Genomic DNA, 19,651 nt, shown 5'->3' with positions numbered 1-19,651 from the left:
AACAGGCTCAACATACGACAGAATAAAATATAACATCCATCCATCCATTCATCCATTTTCTTCCGCTTTATCCAGAGTCGGGTTGCGGGGGCAGCAGCTCAAGCAAAGCCGCCCAGACCTCCCAATCCACACACACCTCCTCCAGCTCCTCCGGGGGAACCCCAAGGCGTTCCCAAGCCAGCCGAGAGATGTAGTCCCTCCAGCGTGTCCTGGGTCTTCCCCGGGGCCTCCTCCCAGTGGGACATGCCCGGAACACCTCTCCAGCAAGGCGTCCAGGGGGCATCCGGAAAAGATGCCCGAGCCACCTCAACTGACTCCTTTCAACGTGGAGGAGCAGCGGCTCGACTCCGAGCTCCTCCCGAGTGACCGAGCTCCTCACCCTATCTCTAAGGGAGCGTCCAGCCACTCTGCAGAGGAAACTCATGTCGGCCGCTTGTACTCGCGATCTCGTTCTTTCGGTCATGAGCCAAATCTCATGACCATAGATGAGGATCGGAACGTAGATCGATCGATAAATCGAGAGCTTTGCCCCCCTACTCAGCTCTCTCTTCACCACGACGGTCCGATACAGCGACCGCATCACTGCAGATGCTGCACCGATCCGTCTATCGATCTCACGCTCCATCCGTCCCTCACTCGTGAACAAGACCCCAAGATACTTAAACTCCTCCACTTGAGGCAAGGACACTCCACCGACCTGAAGAGGGCAAAGCACCTTTTTCCGGTCGAGAACCATGGCCTCGGATTTGGAGGTGCTGATTTTCATCCCGGATGCTTCACACTCGGCTGCAAACCGCCCCAGTGCACGCTGAAGGTCCTGATTTGACGAAGCCAATGGAACCACATTGTCCGCAAACAGCAGACACGGGATTCTGTGGTTTCCAAACCAGACCCCCTCTACACCCTGGCTGCACCTAGAAATTCTGTCCATAAAAATAATGAACAGAACCGGTGACAAAGGGCAGCCCTGGCGGAGGCCAACATGCACTGGAAACAGGTTTGACTTACTACCGGCAATGCGAACCAAGCTCCTGCTGCGGTCGTACAGGGACCGGATAGCCCTTAGCAAAGGACCCCGGACCCCGTACTCCCGGAGCACTCCCCACAGGGTGCGCCGAGGGACACGGTCGAATGCCTTCTCCAGATCCACAAAACACATGTGGACTGGTTGGGCAAACTCCCATGAACCCTCGAGCACCCGATGGAGCGTGTAGAGCTGGTCCAGTGTGCCACGACCAGGACGAAAACCACACTGCTCCTCCTGAATCCGAGGTTCGACCATCGGTCGAATTCTCCTCTCCAGTACTCTGGAATAGACCTTACCGGGGAGGCCGAGGAGTGTGATCCCCCTATAGTTGGAACACACCCTCTGATCCCCCTTCTTAAACAGAGGGACCACCACCCCGGTCTGCCAATCCAGAGGCACTGTCCCCGATCGCCACACAATGTTGCAGAGGCGCGTCAGCCAAGACAGCCCCACAACATCCAGAGACTTAAGGTACTCAGGACGGATTTCATCCAGCCCAGGAGCCTTGCCACCGAGGAGCTTTCTAACCACCTCGGTGACTTCGGCCTGGGTAATGGATGAGTCCGCTTCTGAGTCCCCAGTCTCTGCTTCCTCTTCGGAAGACGTGACGATGGGATTGAGGAGATCCTCGAAGTACTCCTTCCACCGCCCGACAACATCCCCAGTCAGGGTCAACAGCTCCCCACCCGCACCGTAAACAGTGCTGGTGGAGAGCTGCTTCCGCCTCCTGAGGCGTCGGACGGTTTGCCAGAATCTCATCAAGGCCAACCGATAGTCCTCCTCCATAGCCTCCCCGAACTCCTCCCAGACCCGAGTTTTTGCCTCTGCGACCGCACGGGCTGCGGCACGCTTGGCCAGCCGGTACCTGTCAGCTGCCTCTGGGGTCCCACCTACCAACAAAGATAAGTAGAACTCCTTCTTCAGCTTGATGGCATCCCTTACTTCTGGTGTCCACCACCGGGTTCGGGGATTGCCACCGCGACAGGCACCAGAGACCTTGCGACCACAGCTACGAGCAGCTGCATCGACAATGGAGGTGGAGAACATGGTCCACTCGGACTCCATGTCTTTAACCTCCCCCGGGATCTGGGAGAAGCTCTCCCGGAGGTGGGAGTTGAAGACCTCGCTGCCAGAGGGTTCCGCCAGTCGTTCCCAGCAGACCCTCACGATACGTTTGGGCCTGCCAGGTCTTACCGGCTTCCTACCCTCCCAGCGGATCCAACTCACCACCAGGTGGTGATCAGTCGACAGCTCTGCCCCTCACTTCACTCGAGTGTCCGAGACACGTGGCCGAAGGTCAGATGATACGACTACAAAGTCGATCATCAACCTCCGGCTCAGGGTGTCCTGGTGCCACGTGCACTTATGGACACCCTTGTGCTCGAACATGGTGTTCGTGATGGGCAAACTGTGACTAGCACAGAAGTCCAACAACTGAACACCACTTGGGTTCAGATCGGGGAGGCCGTGCTTCCCGATCACCCCCCTCCAGGTCTCACTGTCGCCGCCCACGTGGGCGTTGAAATCCCCCAGGAGAACAATGGAGTCCCCAGTTGGAGCGCTATCTAGTACCCCTCCCAGGGACTCCAGGAAGGTCGGGTACTCTGCACTGCTGCTCGGCCCGTAGGCCGAGACAATGGTGAGAGACCTCTCCCCGACCCGAAGGCGTAGGGACGCGACCCTCTCGTTCACCGGAGTGAACTCCAACACTTGGCGACTGAGCTGGGGAGCAATAAGCAATGCGACCCCAGCCCTCCGTCTCTCCCCGTGGGCGACGCCAGAAAAATGAAGCGTCCAGCCCCTCTCCAGGAGTTGGGTACCAGAGCCCAAGCTGTGCGTGGAGGTGAGCCCGACTATCTCTAGTCGGTATCTCGCAACCTCCCGCACAAGCTCAGGCTCCTTCCCCCCTAGCGAGGTGACATTCCACGTCCCAACAGCCAGGGGCTGTGAGCATGGACCGGGCCGCCGGGCCACCCGCCCTCGACCGCCACCCAATCCTCTCTGCACCCGACCCCCATGGCCCCCTCTGCAGGTGGTGAACCACAGGAGGGCGGGCCCACGTCACTCTTTCTGGCTGAGCCTGGCCTGGCCCCATGGGCTAAGGCCCAACCACCAGGCGCTCGCGTGCGAGCCCCAACCCCAGGCCTGGCTCCAGGGTGGGACCCCAGCTCCGCCATACCGGGCGACGTCACGGTCCTTGATCTTTTACTGGTCATGGAGGTTCTGAACTGCCCTTAGTCTGACCCATCACCTAGGACCTGTTTGCCTTGGGAGACCCTACAGGGAGCACAAAGCCCCCGACAACATAGCTCCTAGGATCATCCGGGTACGCAAACTCCCCCACCACGATAAGGTGGCAGCTAGAGGGGGAGGATGATGATGATCAAATACTAAAACACGGATGAACGCAAAATAAACAAAAGATAGACAATGAAAACATAAACTGATTGAACAAAGCTAGAACAGAACAAAAGGCAAAAGTAAACAGTAACAAAGAAAACAAAATGACACGTAAACCAAAACAGAATAAATCATGATGAAAATAAACAACTAATAGATCAAAGCTGCAAAGAACAAAAGGGGGGGAGGGGCTCAATGCCCTATACAGGCCAAAATCATGACAATTTGTAAGGGAGATCGGGAAAAGTTTTGAATTTGTAACTTTCTGGAACGCAATTGCCTGCATTTTGAGGGCCAAATTTTGTGAAGTAAAGCCATCGGGTTTTTTTTTTGTAATCTTTGTTACAGCCTTACTTTAAAGCTAAAAGAAAGAGAGCATCACGTCAAAACATGGATGCATGTAGAAATGTATGTATGTCAAGAGCAATGAACCAGGTGTAGAGACCTCTGGCGCCCCCTTTTGGCTGACCTGGATCTGTTCAGTAATTCTGCTCTACAGCATGTTTGTAAAATAAAAATACTATCTACTCTAAATACTCTATCATTCTGGGAGGGGGATTGGCCCATGCCATCAGTCTCATAGCCATCGTTATTAACTACCAATATGTCATTTTGCTGTCAAATGTCAATCAGGTAACCCTTCAAAAACCGGTCGGAATAGAATCGAAATAATTCTGAATCTTAAGAATCGGAATTAAATCAATTCTTGAAACATGAATTGATACCCAGCCTTACATATGATAACTGTTTGTTATTTCTGCCAGGCCAATATCATTGAGCACATTAGCCTGCAGCACCACAGAAATTGTTGTGTGGGCCGCTGAAGAGGAGGTACTGCTGGCCCACCACCACCAGTCAGCGCCCTGCTTGGAGTGCGGGCTTCAAGCATGAGAGGGCGCCGAGACAGAGAGTGACAGCTGTCACTCATTTACACCAGCTGTCACCAATCACCAACATCCCTACAAAAGCCGGATTACTACTCCACCTCCTCGCCGAGAAATCAGCTACCGTCGAAGGTAATTCTCTGCTGTGATTAAGTGTTAACTAATTGTTCTGTGTGCAGCCGTATTCCTGAGGATTCAGTGTTTTTGGATTGGCGTGCAGTGAGAGTCTGCGACGTCTTCGCCTCTCACTCCATCCAAGGAGCCACTGTCAGGAGCTGCACGGGTGACTTTGTATCGGAGGTGGAGGTTTTCCCTCCTCGAAGATCTGTAGGTGAAGGATTACTGGGTGTGTGGATACACACTCACTGGTAACTGTTTTTTCATCTTCTGCCAGCAGTACCAGGGTCTGCAACAGAAGACGGTGACCACCTGGGGACTCGGGACTTGGCGGCTCCGGTGTTCTTCAGGCCGTTGGTGGTGGAAGCTGTGTGGGTCCCGGCTCTCCGATCGCCAGAGGTCTCCTATCTTCGAGCCTGCCCGCACGTCACCTTGTGTTTAATTGGCATTATCTTTGTCTGTATCCAGTTGTGCATTTCACAACATTAAATTGTTACTCTTTGTCTTATCCATTGTCCGTTCATTTGCGCCCCCTGTTGCGTGTCCGTGTTCCGACACCTTCCCAACAGAAATGGAATTTAATTGCCGGAACTAATATTTACTTTTTAACTTTTAAGTTTAATCTCATTTGCCCTGTTTTTTTTCTTCTTTTTTTTTTTTTTTTTTTTGCACAGTTGGTAGGAGACAGTTTATAAATTTTGACAGCGCTCAGACAGCCAGCAGCGTTCTGGGTTGTGAGGGGGAGGAGCTAAACACTGCTGTCTTCAAACATCACCTCCAGCAACTTCTGCAGAGAGCCACTGGAGGCAGCATAGAGCGACCCCCTGCTGCTGACTCAGAGGACGGTATGTGCTAAGGACACATTTAACATGTGAATTTATTAAAATTGTCGAAAAAGGGAATTGTCCAGTCAAATTAAAAAAGGCAGCAGTGGCTGGAGTTCACCAGGACGGGTCAGCAACAAAATGACTTGCTGTATTTCCTTGATTAAATGCCTGACCTTGAGGCCCTGTCACACCTTGATGATTTAGCCAGCGTATGCAAAATGTGTAAAAAAAATCCAATAAATTAAGGGTAAGTTTTTTATAAGTTAAGAGCTCGCTGAAACACACTGAAGCTCGCTGATGTTCGTCCTGATGAGCTGAGCTCCTCAAAAAATTTTGGGCATGCTGAAAATTTTTGACGAGTGCCAGGACTCATATGTCCTGCACATGCTGGATATAAGTTGTAGGTAAGTTATGTGATTGCTGGCACACGTTTTTTTTTAGAATTTACTCATAAGTCTAAATACGTCCATTAATGCTGGTCACTGATTGGCAGAAACCTGCAGTCCTCATGCAAACACACTATTTCATTCACAAGGAATAAATCTGACCTGTTCATTTCAGTCCAATTCACCATCACAGACGGACATGAATCCACATAAAGCTTCTGATTTTTGAAAATGACGTCTGAAAATATTTAAATTCGTGGCCTGAAACGTAAGGTTTTAAAGCAAGTCCCTCTGTGGTTTTTCTGCAGCAGATGCGTTTCTCATGCTGGTGTCGCGCTCTGATCACACAGAATCACTGTGATGATTTAAACCTTTAAAGCGCCGTCACTGTGGTGTGATCATCAGACGACCTCTATTCAGCTTTTAAAATAAATATTTTGATTTATGTTAATAGGGACCTATTATTGGAAACTTATATAAAATTTACACGCACACACACACACACACACACACACACATATATATGTGTGTGTGTGTGTATATACACATACATACAGTTCATGCAGAAAGGACTCACACTGAGATTTTGAGGGGAGAAAATCCAAAGTTTTAAGAAAAAGGACTAAGATTTAGTTGCGGTCTGCAGGTCCGAGGCTGACAGCTGTTCAGTGTGTGGAAGGCATGGCTGCAGGACTCTATGAAGAATTGTTCACTGTGATCGTCTCCCTCATCAACAGGTGGGTAAACCTACTGAACAAGGACAAAACACTCATAAGAGATCTGCAGTAGTATGTAACAGCAGCAGCACAACCAGGAATACTAATCAAGGAGCGCCTGTGGGATTTTAAGTGGCTCTGACCCAGTGGAAGTGATGTGAGTGAAGGCAACATATATACAGGAACTTCATCTAAAATCTAGAGACTTTGGAATATTGAAGTACTGAGGATGGCAGAGCCACAGTTTGGTTAATAATAATGTACAATTTGTTATTACTTGAAATCTGTGTTTATGGTTTTTACTGTTTTTTATTTAAATGCCTCCCACCCTCCAAGTCAAACATGTTCCGCCCCTGGAACAAATGGCTGTAATAAAACCTGCATTCACATTATAAGTATATTTCTGGAGATACATGAATCAAATGGTTAAAACATACTGTTCATCTGGAAAGTATTCACAGCGCTTCAGTTTTTCCAGATTTTATGATACAGCCTTATTACAAAGTGGAGTAAATTCATTTTTTTTCTACACATTCTCCAGATGCACTGTATTTGGGGCACTTTGTTTGGACAATTTAAATGTGACACCAGCTCACTTTATTTCATCAACCTTGACTGAATGAATCTGATTTGTGTAAAACTTTCCTTTCACTTTCAGAAATACCTAAAAACAAAAAGACTGCTTTCAGAAACGAAGTGAAACAAAAAATGTTTTTTCAGTCTAATAACTCTGAGCATTAAGAAAGTATCCACTAATGTAGACTCACATGGTGACAAGGATCTGCTGTCTGTCTGTCACACTGTACCTGACGTCAGCAGCCTTCCTCCTGATCCAACCTGGTCTCACGGCAAGTGGCAATTCTGCAGCACAAAATATACATTAATCTTTTGCTTTTAATCTGTTGTGATATTGTGACGAAAAGCGCCTCGTTTTTGTCACGGCAGCACAAATTCATTTTAATTCATTCTGTGATGGCTGCACGAAATTAACCCTCTGGGGCTGGCGCCATCGTATATGACGGCTAAGACCAAGCTTTACTAAATTATAAATAACCCTTTAATGATATGAGATATGCTGAACAAAAATATAAATGCAACACTTTTGTTTTTGCTCCCATTTTTTATGAGCTGAACTCAAAGATCTAAAACATTTTCTATACACACAAAAGACCTATTTCTCTCAAATATTGCTCACAAATCTGTCTAAATCTGTGTTAGTGAGCACTTCTTGACCCAGCTATCTTAGCTAATTATAGGCCAATCTCCAACCTTCCTTTTCTCTCAAAAATTCTTGAAAGGGTAGTTGTAAAACAGCTAACTGATCATCTGCAGAGGAATGGTCTATTTGAAGAGTTTCAGTCAGGTTTTAGAATTCATCATAGTACAGAAACAGCATTAGTGAAGGTTACAAATGATCTTCTTATGGCCTCGGACAGTGGACTCATCTCTGTGCTTGTTCTGTTAGACCTCAGTGCTGCTTTTGATACTGTTGACCATAAAATTTTATTACAGAGATTAGAGCATGTCATAGGTATTAAAGGCACTGCGCTGCGGTGGTTTGAATCATATTTGTCTAATAGATTACAATTTGTTCATGTAAATGGGGAATCTTCTTCACAGACTAAAGTTAATTATGGAGTTCCACAAGGTTCTGTGCTAGGACCAATTTTATTCACTTTATACATGCTTCCCTTAGGCAGTATTATTAGACGGTATTGCTTAAATTTTCATTGTTACGCAGATGATACCCAGCTTTATCTATCCATGAAGCCAGAGGACACACACCAATTAGCTAAACTGCAGGATTGTCTTACAGACATAAAGACATGGATGACCTCTAATTTCCTGCTTTTAAACTCAGATAAAACTGAAGTTATTGTACTTGGCCCCACAAATCTTAGAAACATGGTGTCTAACCAGATCCTTACTCTGGATGGCATTACCCTGACCTCTAGTAATACTGTGAGAAATCTTGGAGTCATTTTTGATGAGGATATGTCATTCAAAGCGCATATTAAACAAATATGTAGGACTGCTTTTTTGAATTTACGCAATATCTCTAAAATCAGAAAGGTCTTGTCTCAGAGTGATGCTGAAAAACTAATTCATGCATTTATTTCCTCTAGGCTGGACTATTGTAATTCATTATTATCAGGTTGTCCTAAAAGTTCCCTAAAAAGCCTTCAGTTAATTCAAAATGCTGCAGCTAGAGTACTGACGGGGACTAGAAGGAGAGAGCATATCTCACCCATATTGGCCTCTCTTCATTGGCTTCCTGTTAATTCTAGAATAGAATTTAAAATTCTTCTTCTTACTTATAAGGTTTTGAATAATCAGGTCCCATCTTATCTTAGGGACCTCGTAGTACCATATCACCCCAATAGAGCGCTTCGCTCTCAGACTGCAGGCTTACTTGTAGTTCCTAGGGTTTGTAAGAGTAGAATGGGAGGCAGAGCCTTCAGCTTTCAGGCTCCTCTCCTGTGGAACCAGCTCCCAATTCAGATCAGGGAGACAGACACCCTCTCTACTTTTAAGATTAGGCTTAAAACTTTCCTTTTTGCTAAAGCTTATAGTTAGGGCTGGATCAGGTGACCCTGAACCATCCCTTAGTTATGCTGCTATAGACGTAGACTGCTGGGGGGTTCCCGTGATGCACTGAGTGTTTCTTTCTCTTTTTGCTCTGTATGCACCACTCTGCATTTAATCATTAGTGATCGATCTCTGCTCCCCTCCACAGCATGTCTTTTTCCTGGTTCTCTCCCTCAGCCCCAACCAGTCCGAGCAGAAGACTGCCCCTCCCTGAGCCTGGTTCTGCTGGAGGTTTCTTCCTGTTAAAAGGGAGTTTTTCCTTCCCACTGTAGCCAAGTGCTTGCTCACAGGGGGTCGTTTTGACCGTTGGGGTTTTACATAATTATTGTATGGCCTTGCCTTACAATATAAAGTACCTTGGGGCAACTGTTTGTTGTGATTTGGCGCTATATAAAAAAATTGATTGATTGATTGATTGACTTCTCCTTTGCTGAGATAATCCATCCCACCTCACAGGTGTGGCATATCAAGATGCTGATTAGACAGCATGATTATTGCACAGGTGTGCCTTAGGCTGGCCACAATAAAGGCCACTCTGAAATGTACAGTTTTATCACACAGCACAGTGCCACAGATATTGCAAGTTTTGAGGGAGTGTGCAGTTGGCATGCTGACAGCAGGAATGACTGGTTTTCTGACCCCCCCCCCCCGAATAAAGCAAAACTGCACATTTCAGAGTGGCCTTTTAATGTGGCCAGCCTAAGGCACACCTGTGCAATAATCATGCTATCTAATCAGCATCTTGTTTTGCCACACCTGTGAGGTGGGATGGATTATCTCAGCAAAGGACAAGTGCTCGCTAACACAGATTTAGACAGATGTGTGAACAATATTTGAGAGAAATAGGTCTTTTCTGTGCATAGGAAATGTTTTAGATCCGTGAGTTCACCTCATGAAAAACAGGAGCAAAAACCAAAGGTGTTGCGTTTATATTTTTGTTCAGTACAGAAACGTACTTTATTTTTTGCTGAAAAGTTAACTCCGCAGACTTTCAAGCCAGCCATCGGCCATCTTTGTACTCCTCATAGAAGCTGTGTGATGATGTGCGCAATCCGAGAGTCCAATCGGAATTGGTTCACCGTCACATGGTTTTCCAAAATCCAATCGTAGGACAGATTTACCTCACGTGAAAAGCCAAAGATCGTTTTCAGGAGTGATATGTTACTAGTTGGCCCATTTGAATAGCCCCCTGGGTGCTCCAATGAGTATATACTATTGGGCTCCAAATGCGCCCTGCGCCATTACGCATGGCGATCAGTGAAAGCAGATGGAGCAGACGGAGAGCCTCTGATAACAATCTCACATGCTCAAACAGAGTGTGTAACTATCAGGATTGTTCCACTAGTTTGCATGTGAATGTTACTGGATAACTCTGTTGCTTTTACCATGAAGACAAAAATGCATAGACCTTTTTATATATATGTGCATTTGTGTTTATTGTTTGAACCTTTTTGTTGTACAGTCTTTCACACAAGACCTCAAATTACCTTTATAAAGTGTCAAAACAATTGTTTATTATAGTTTGCTGTGTGTTTTGAATAAATGTGTGTGGAAAATTATTTTCTGCTTTACTTTTTCCTTCCTTATTTTTGATTGTAAACCTTTATTACACTTATACAACACAACAAAAGCATATATATTATGAAAATACCATGATATATATTATGAAATCACAGGTTGTCCTGAAAAAAAAGAAACATAAAACTTGATTGTGGGATGCAGGGAGAGCTGTTAACAGCAATAATAAAACATTTATGCCAGGCGAGTGAACTGTCCAAAAAATGCCCTTGCACCCCAGAGGGTTAAAGGTGAAGCGGGGGGTCGGGGTGGTTAAGGTTAGGGTTGGGGTAGGAGCAGAGTTAGTAATAGTGAGTTAAAAAAAACCCTGTCATGAAAATTTTACTCATTACGTGACGGGAGGACGAAAAGAAACTGGGCTGCCTGATCAGACACGTCTTCCTGTGTAACACGTATGCGCGTTGTGTTGTGTGCCCAGGGCTCTCAACTGTGAGCAGCTGCCATTGGCCTCCGTGATGGTGGTGGACACGCCTGGCCTGAGGAACCCCCGACACTGTGGAGAGGAGAGAGGTGCCAGCTGGTCTGAGCTCTGTCACAACTACCTGCAGGAGAGGCTGCTGGAGCACTACCACACACACACCTTCAGACACACACAGGACAGATATGCACAGGTAACATCAACTCTACGCTAAGAATCGTCCGTCTGTGTGCATCTGTGCATGTTACACCATAGCTCAGTAAACAACAGTCACACCGTCTTAATTTTGGTGTCAAACTATTTGTAAAATATGTTTCTGTAATGGAATCTTTTACCTGAAACGGAAGGGCTACCATGGTAACAGCCAAAAACAGCACAACTCACCTACTAGTTCAAGCTAGACTAGTATCTCACTGGGGAGCAACTGGCACGGGAGAAATCGCGCCAAAACAAACGACAGATTTTTCATGTGGACACGTGAGTGCAGGGTGACCGACTGTCGGCTGAATGCCGTTCAGAGAGGTGTTGAAAATACGGCCACAAATCTGGAGCATTTCACACACGTACCATGCAAGAGCCACTGACATGGCACATGGCAAACACGCAAAAGTCAAGCTGCGCTCGTGCGGTCTTTGTAGGTGCAAGGATTTGTGTGCGAATGCCGCATGGCACTCTCACAGATGTTGAGCGTCACTGGTGCAGCTGAAATTACTATGATATTGTTATGTGAAAGAGGCTGTGAAAATTCCTCTGACATTAGGCAGAAAAAACACTGAAAATAATAAAATAAAACAAATCTTAAAATAATAACAAATAAATAATAATTCATCATAAATTACAATTTACAGAAAACAAGAAGAAAAGTGTGGACAGCCACTCATGGACTTGCAGAATGATGTCCAGGAGCTGCGTCTCTTGACTTTCATTGACATCCTCACAAACAATGAAAATTCTTCTTCTCCTTTCGGCTGCTCCTGTTAGGGATCGTCACAGCAGATCAATTGTTTCTGTCTCACCCTGTGCACTGTATCTTCCTCTGTCACACCAACCACCTGCATGCCCCCCTCAGCACATCCATAAACCTCCTCTTTGGCCTCCCTCTTCTCCTCCTGCCTGGTGGCTCCATCCTCAGCAACATTCTCCCTGTATACCCTGGGTCCCTCCTCTGTATATGTCCAAACCATCTCAATCTCTCCTCTCTCACTTTGTCTCCAAACCGTCCCACCTGAGCTGTCCCTCTAATATCTTCATTCCTAATCCTGTCCATCCTTGTCACTCTCAATCCTGTTCATCTTTGTCACACCCAAAGAGAATCACGACATCTTCTGTTCTGCCACCTCCAGCTCTGCCTCCTGTCTTTTTGTTAGTGTCACCGTCTTGTAAACATTCCCCTTCACTCTTGCAGATATTCGTCAGTCACAAATAATTTCTGCCACGTTTCTCCACCCACTCCACCCTGCCTGCACTCTCTTCTTCACCTCTCTACCACACTCTCTATTACTTTGGATAGTTGACCCTAAGTGAATTAAATGCATCGACCTTAACCATCTCTACTCCTTGTAACTGTACTCTTCTACCAAGGTCTCTCCCATTCACACACATTTATTCAGTCTTGCTCCTACTGTTTTTCATTACCCTTTTCTCCAGAGCATATCGCCACATCTCCAGTCTAGACTCAACCCGTTTTCTACTTTCACTACAGGTCATAATGTCATCTGCAAACATCATAGTCCATGAAGACGCCTGTCTAATCTCATCTGTCAACCTGTCCATCACCGTTGCAAACAAGAAAGGACTCATAGCTGATCCTTGGTGTAATCCCATCTCAACCTTAAATGAGTCTGTCATTCCTACTATGCATCTCACCGCTGTCACACTGTCCTTGTACATGTCCTGCACCACCCTCACACACTTCTCTGCCACTCCAGACTTTCTCAATACAAAACTACAACTCTTCTCTTAGCAGCCTGTGGTAAGCTTTCTCTAAATCCATAAACACACGATGTAACTCCTTCTGGCCATCTCTATACTTCTCAATCAGTACTGTCAGAGTAAACATTGCCTCTGTAGTGTTCTTTCTTGGGATGAAATCATATTGCTGCTCACAGATTTTTACCTGTTTTGTAACCCTAGCTTCTACTACTTTTTCCCATAACTTCATGCTGTGGCTGATCAACTTTATGCCTCTATAGTTACTCCAGCTCTGCACATTACCCTTGTTCTTAAAAATAAGAACCAGCACACTTCGTCTCCACTCCTCAGGCATCCTCTCACTTTCCAAGATTTTATTACACAATCTGATTAAAAACTCCACTGCCATCTCTCCAAGACATTTCAATGCGTCCACTGGAATGTCATCTGGACCAACTGCCTTTCCACTCTTCAACATCTTCATGGCTGCCCTCACTTCATCCTTACGAATCTCTTGCACTTCCTGATTTACTGTTGCTACATCATCCAGCCTTTTCTGTCGCTCATTTTCTTCAATCATCAGCTTCTCAAAATATTTCCTCCACCTTCTGAACACACTCTCTTCGCTTGTCAGCACATTACCACCTGCATCTTTTACCACCCTAACCTGCTACAGATCCTTTCCAGCTCAGTCTTTTTGTCTGGTTTCCTTACTGTTGTCATTTCTTACTGTTCAACTTCTTGTACAGCTCACTATGAGATGAGATGAGATATACTTTATTGATCTCACAGTGGAGAAATTATGTTTACACTCCAGTTACCTCAGACAGCAATTAGTCCACAATTATTACTTGTTTACTGTAATAATGGCACACATCAGAATTAAAGACAGCACATACACATTTGACATTGTTAATGTGCACTAAGTTTGATGAAGTCCGTTATCCGAATTGAGGCAAGTGGGTGAAGGCCACGCAGCAACCCTGAGATGCGCCGCCGTCAGCTTGGGGGGAAGAACGGGGGCTACAGCTAAAACTGCACCGCCCCTGCCGAAGGGGAAAGGAGTGACGTTAGCAGGCGCCGGAGAGGGGAGTGTTGATGGGGGGATAGGAGGCGGGTGGTGGGAGGGAATGGAGCATGTGTCAGTCCTGTGAAAAACAGTTTGTCTTTGTGAGTTGAGATAAGAAACAGCCAATGTTCCCCAGGCCGAAAAAATTCCTCTGGAGGAAAACAGTCGGGCAATTTGACCTTCAGGCTTGATAAGCCTGTAATGTTATGGTTTGAGCAGTGAAAAACACTTTTTAACTGTTCCACTTGCACAACCAAATCCCAATTATGAATTAAGAATATTCCCAATTATGAATTAAGAATATTCACCGGCCTCTGAAATCTTCAGCTTCAACTGCAAAGCACGCATCTGCTCCAAGATGTCATCCAATTTGCGTCTGAGTTCAAGAGTCATTGCAGTCTGAGAATACACTGCCTTGCCAACCTCGTTAATCATGATGGACAAGCGAGGGGCCGTGGTTCTTGATGCTGCTGTCTTGCCAATTTTCTGGTAGATCAGGGCAGCACATAAGCCAAAAAGTACCAGCCCTGCTACCATAAGATCAAAAATGAATAAATCCTTGATGTCCTCAACGGAGAAAGGCGCCAAGCATGCAACACGCCAGGAACTCCAGGAGTCGAGAACATAGCCCGCAGGATAAGTTCCATCTGGGCAGGTAGGATCCCCTGGTCCTGACCTTCTTGTAAAAAACATGGTGTCAATAGCGTTAAAAGACCAGCTGATCAGTTCCATGGTTAATCCAATAGATCCAGAATCCAATATAATTTGAGAAATTCACAGTCTGGTGAAGTAGGGACCTTGTTGGGGAAAGTGTAGTGACACGGACCCACAACAGGGGGCGCAAATGAACGGTCAATAGATGAGCCAAAAGGTAACAATTTAATGTTGTGAATGTGCACAACGAATATACAGACAATCTCAGAATCTGATAGCAGTCAATACACAAAGGTGACGTGTGGGCAGGCTCGAGGATAGAAGACGTCTGTCCTGAGAAGAGCCGGAACCACACGATTTCCGCCGCCACCGAACCTGGTGAATACTGGAGCCGCCAAGTCCCGAATTCCCAGGTGATCACCGTCCCCGACTGTCGGATCTGGTACTGCTGGTGAGGAGCACAAACAGTGAGATGTGGGTGTGTGCACACCCAGTAACCAAAACAGTCAGAAGGTGGAAAATCACCTCCACCCCTAATCACACACTCGTGCAGCTCCTGTTAACCACTTATCTGGTTGGGGTATGAAGCGAAGCCGTCGCTGTTCACACCAAACACCAATCCAGCAGATAAGGCTCACAACAGGAAAGCGGCTGCAAAAAGAGTTCAGACTATGACACAGTTTTCAGTACAGCAGAGAATTACCTTCACAGGTAGATGATATCTCGGCAGGTAGGTGGAGATGACATCCGGCTTTTATGGAGTGATGAAATGATGGGTGACAGCTGTCACTCCCGGTTGTGTCTGTGGCGGCAGGATATTACCTTCAATGAAGTACGATATCTCGGCGATGAGGTGGAGATGACGTCTGGGTTTTATGGAGTGAGGTGATGAAGAATGAGTGACAGCTGTCAGGAAGTAATGAGTAACAGCTGTCACTCCCGGCTGTGTCCGTGGCGGCAGCGCCCTCTCGTGCCTGAAGCCCGCACTTCAGGCAGGGCGCCCTCTGGTGCTGGGCCAGCAGTACCTCCTCTTCTGGTGGCCCACACAACAGACCTGAAGGTTAAAAGCAGAGAATAGAGATAAGAGAGAGTGGAGGAGATGCGACCGCCATTGTCAGAGTCCCAAGCTGAAGCTGTATGCCTTTTCCTTAGCTTTGGTCACCTTTTTTCACCTTATGCCACATCTCCTTGTACTCCTGTCGACAATCTTCATCTCTCTAATGATTTCAATTCTTTTTTGACGACTTATTTCACCTTATGCTTTCCTAAACATATTTGTTCCATCACCAAGTTTCCTTGTCTTCCATCCACTGTCCAGATGTGACACCCAGTACCTTCCTACCTGTCTTCTTACAACATCTCCAGGAGGTTTCCACTTATCCAAAATTGTTTCCCCTCCATCCAGTGCCTGTCTCACTTGCTCACTGAATTTCAAACAGTCTTCGTCTTTCAGCTTCCACCATCTGATCCTTTGTTGAGCTTTCACTCTCTTCTTCTTCTTCTTCACCTCTAAAGTCATCCTACAAACCACCATCCAATGCTGTCTAGCTACACTCTCTCCTGCCACCACCTTACAGTCTCCAGTTTCTTTCATCTTGCATCTCCTACAAAGAATGTGGTCCACCTGTGTGCACCTTCCTCCACTTTTACATATCACCCTGTGCTCCTTCCTTTTCTTAAAGCAGATGTTCACCACAGGCATTTCCATCTTTTTTTGCAAATTCTGCCCTCCACATTCCTCTCCTTGATACCATTTCTACCCCTTACTTCTTCATCACCTCTGTTCCCTTCACCAACATGCCCACTGAAGTCCACTCGTAACACCACTCTTTCATTCTTGGGCACACTCTCCACCACATCATCTAACTCACTCCAGAAATCTTCTTTCTCCGTCATCTCGCAGCCTACTTGTGGGGCATATGCACTGATGATATTCATCATCACCCCTTCAATTTCTAACTTCACACTCATCACCCTGTCAGACACTGTCTTAACCTCCAACACACTCTTAAGATAATCTTCCTTTAAAATGACCCCAACACCATTTCTCTTCCTGTCCTCACCATGATACAACTTGATTGAACCCACCGCCTATGCTCCTGCTCTTACTTCCCTTCCACTTGGTGTCTTGCACACGCAATAAGAAAAATAAGAAACATAATTGAATAAATAAAAACAGAAAAAAAACAAACCCCCACAATAAATCTGGTTCATGCGGCTGTTCCTTGGCTAGACAGGGCACGTCTAGCAGGCTGATGGGCATGTATGTCCAGAATGTATGCTCACAGCCAGACTGATACATAAAAATTAGTTCCTAGATAGTGTGGCTCCTCCATGGCCGGACAGGATGCCTCCAGCCTGCTGATGTGTGTGCTGTGCCTGGTGGGTGGGTGCCAGCCTGACAGTAGAGACAAGTGGTTGCAGGCTGCTGGACTTGATCAGCCGCTTCCAGAAGCCCGTTCCTCTCTGATCATATAAAAGGAAAAGGAAAAGTGTGTCAGCCTCTCACAAATTGTCTCATGTTACACACATTCCGAGCTGCTGAGACACCATGGAGAGGGGTACAAGATCCCCGTCTGACCATTCGCTGAGGAAGTTTGTCGTGCAAATTTTTTGGTCTGTTCGAAAATCAAACAACATGCGGGTGCCACCCTGTGACTCATGCGATGGGATGGTGAATGGCTGCGAACGGTGAACAGAATTGCACGAATTCCCTCACGGTTGCTGTTGCAGCCCAGTGGGATACTGCCCTTAATAAACACTTAGATTCAAAAGCAGGCCATGCTTCAGTTACTCAGAAACATCAAATTTTTTGATCTTCTTGAAAACAACAGAAATGCATGTCATGACCTTTGACCTTAATATAATGACCCCGTACTGTATCTTGGCAAAATATAAAGTATTTGTCAAACTCAGTAACACCTCATAGGGCCATCTAACAAACAAACAAGCAAATAAGCACACAAACAAACAACATCTCTTCCCCAATGTGTTTTTATGAGAAATTGATTAGAATCAGACCCAATTACGGGATTTTTTTGATTGATCGATATTGAATAAATTAGATAAGAGTCACCAAATCAATGCGGATTTTGTCAGGTCTTGATTCATAAATGTGATGTCAGTAGTTCGAACAGGCAGATCTCTGCCAGTGTTTGCTGCTGCTTCATCAGAAGTACCACACTGCACATTTTAAAAGCAGATGTTGCTCCCCTTCGCTTCAAATTTTCTCACTGATGGGGTATGTCGGTCGCTTCCTCTGTTTTCCACATAAATGAATGAGTTTCATTGTTTTCCTTCTTCTAACCATACGGTCTAACTATGCTTCTAACGGGCACTATACAGGCGCGTGTCCAGAGGGGTGAGGGGTTGGAACGCCCCCCACCCTTAGAATAAAGGTCCACTTTTGAAAGCGCATTTTATAGACATTTTTCCAAATAATAATAGTAATGATGATGATGATGATTTTGCAAGGCTGCGATGTAAAAATAAAAAATAAATAAACATTAAATGTTTTTCCTACCTTTTGATCCTGTGCAGGTTTTACAAGGTTATGCTGGAAAACAAACATTTTAAGTATTTCTTTATTTTGTTAGCCTAGTCAGCAATAAAAGACTTGGATTGGGTTTCAATTCCCCCCAAAAAACACGAACAGTTTGGTGGGCTCAGGATCTCATCACTGCTTTTTGCAGATGATGTGGTCCTGTTGGCTTCATCAGCCTGTGACCTCCAACACTCACTGGGTCAGTTCACAGCCAAGTGTGAAGTGGCTGGGATGAGGATCAGCACGTCTGAATCTGAGGCCATGGTTGTCAGCAAGAAGCCAACGGATTGCTTACTCCTGGTAGGGGATACGGTCTTACCCAAAGTGAAGGAGTTCAAGTACCTTGGTGTCTTGTTCATGTGTGAGGAGACAATGGAGCTTGAGATTGGCTGGAGAATTGGTGCAGCAGGGACGGTGTTGCATTCGCTCCACCTCCAGCTCTCGATCTACTGGTAAATCTTTTTACCTATTCTTACCTATGGTCTTGAGGGTTGAGTCATGATGAAAATAACTAGATCGCGGATACAAGCAGCAAAAATGGGTTTCCTGAAGAGGGTGGCTGGTGTCTCCCTTAGAGATAATGTAAGAAGCTCGGTCATCCATTCTTAGCTCGGAGTAGAGCTGCTACTTTGCATTGAAAGGAGCCAGCTGAGGTGGTTCGGGCATCTGGTAAGCATGCGCCCCCTGGGCACTTCCCTAGGGAGGTGTTCCAGGCACGTCCATCTGGGAGGAGACCCTGGTGAAGGCCCAGGAATAGGTGAAGAGATTATATCTCCACAGTGGCCTGTGAACGCCTCGGTATCCCCCAGTCAGTATTCCTACTTTTAAACTCAGTGATATCTCACTGGTTCTTGGTCCAGTGAGACATTATCATCAATATGACCAGCTAGCCCTTAGCCTAGGCTCATGTGTCATCCATCATACTGACAAAGTGCACAACCTTGGGGTAATCTTTGTCCTTTGACCTCCACATTAGAGATATTAGGAGGACTGTCTTATTCCACCTGCGAAATATAGTGAAGATTTGTCCCATCCTGTCCATGGCTGATGCTGAGACCCTGATTCATGCATTTGTCTCTTCTAGATTGGATTATTGCAACGTTTTATTTTCTGGGTTACCACAGTCCAGAATTGGGGGTCTTCAGTTGGTTCAAAATGCTGCTGCTAGACTTTTGACAGGAAGCAGAAAGTTTGACCACATTACACCAATTTTGGCATCTCTTCACTGGCTTCCTTTCTCTGTGAGATCAGATTTTAAGGTCCTGCTACTGGCCTATAAAATTGTTCACGGACTGGCACCGTCCTATTTGGCTGATCTACTTAAACCCTACATACCGGCCCAGGCTTTGTGTTCACAGGACACAGGCTTACTTTGTGTCCCTCGGGTGAATAAAAAGTCTGCAAGAAATAGAGCCTTCTGTTATCGTGCCCCGGTCCTGTGGAATGCTCTCCCTGCGTTAGTGAGGCAGTGGGACTCTGTTGAGACTTTTAAGTGGCGATTGATGATGCAATTGTTTTCTATTTTATATGA

The 19,651-nt window shown here is 46.1% G+C and overlaps 1 protein-coding gene across 2 annotated transcripts in view; it reads left to right on the top strand.

Annotated features, from left to right (window-relative positions):
• Positions 1–19,651, top strand: part of LOC117530120 (unconventional myosin-XVIIIb-like) — a 188,498-nt gene that overhangs the window by 45,349 nt on the left and 123,498 nt on the right. For both annotated transcript variants that reach the window (XM_034193072.1, XM_034193071.1), the window contains exons 13-15: positions 5,103–5,273; positions 6,288–6,378; positions 10,943–11,135. In XM_034193072.1, the coding sequence (XP_034048963.1) occupies positions 5,103–5,273; positions 6,288–6,378; positions 10,943–11,135 (455 nt within the window). The remainder of the gene's footprint in view (positions 1–5,102; positions 5,274–6,287; positions 6,379–10,942; positions 11,136–19,651) is intronic.

Source organism: Thalassophryne amazonica, chromosome 17 (genome assembly GCF_902500255.1).
Source record: "Thalassophryne amazonica chromosome 17, fThaAma1.1, whole genome shotgun sequence".
Taxonomy (NCBI): Eukaryota; Metazoa; Chordata; class Actinopteri; order Batrachoidiformes; family Batrachoididae; genus Thalassophryne; species Thalassophryne amazonica.
This window is presented reverse-complemented; position numbering and strand designations above follow the sequence as displayed.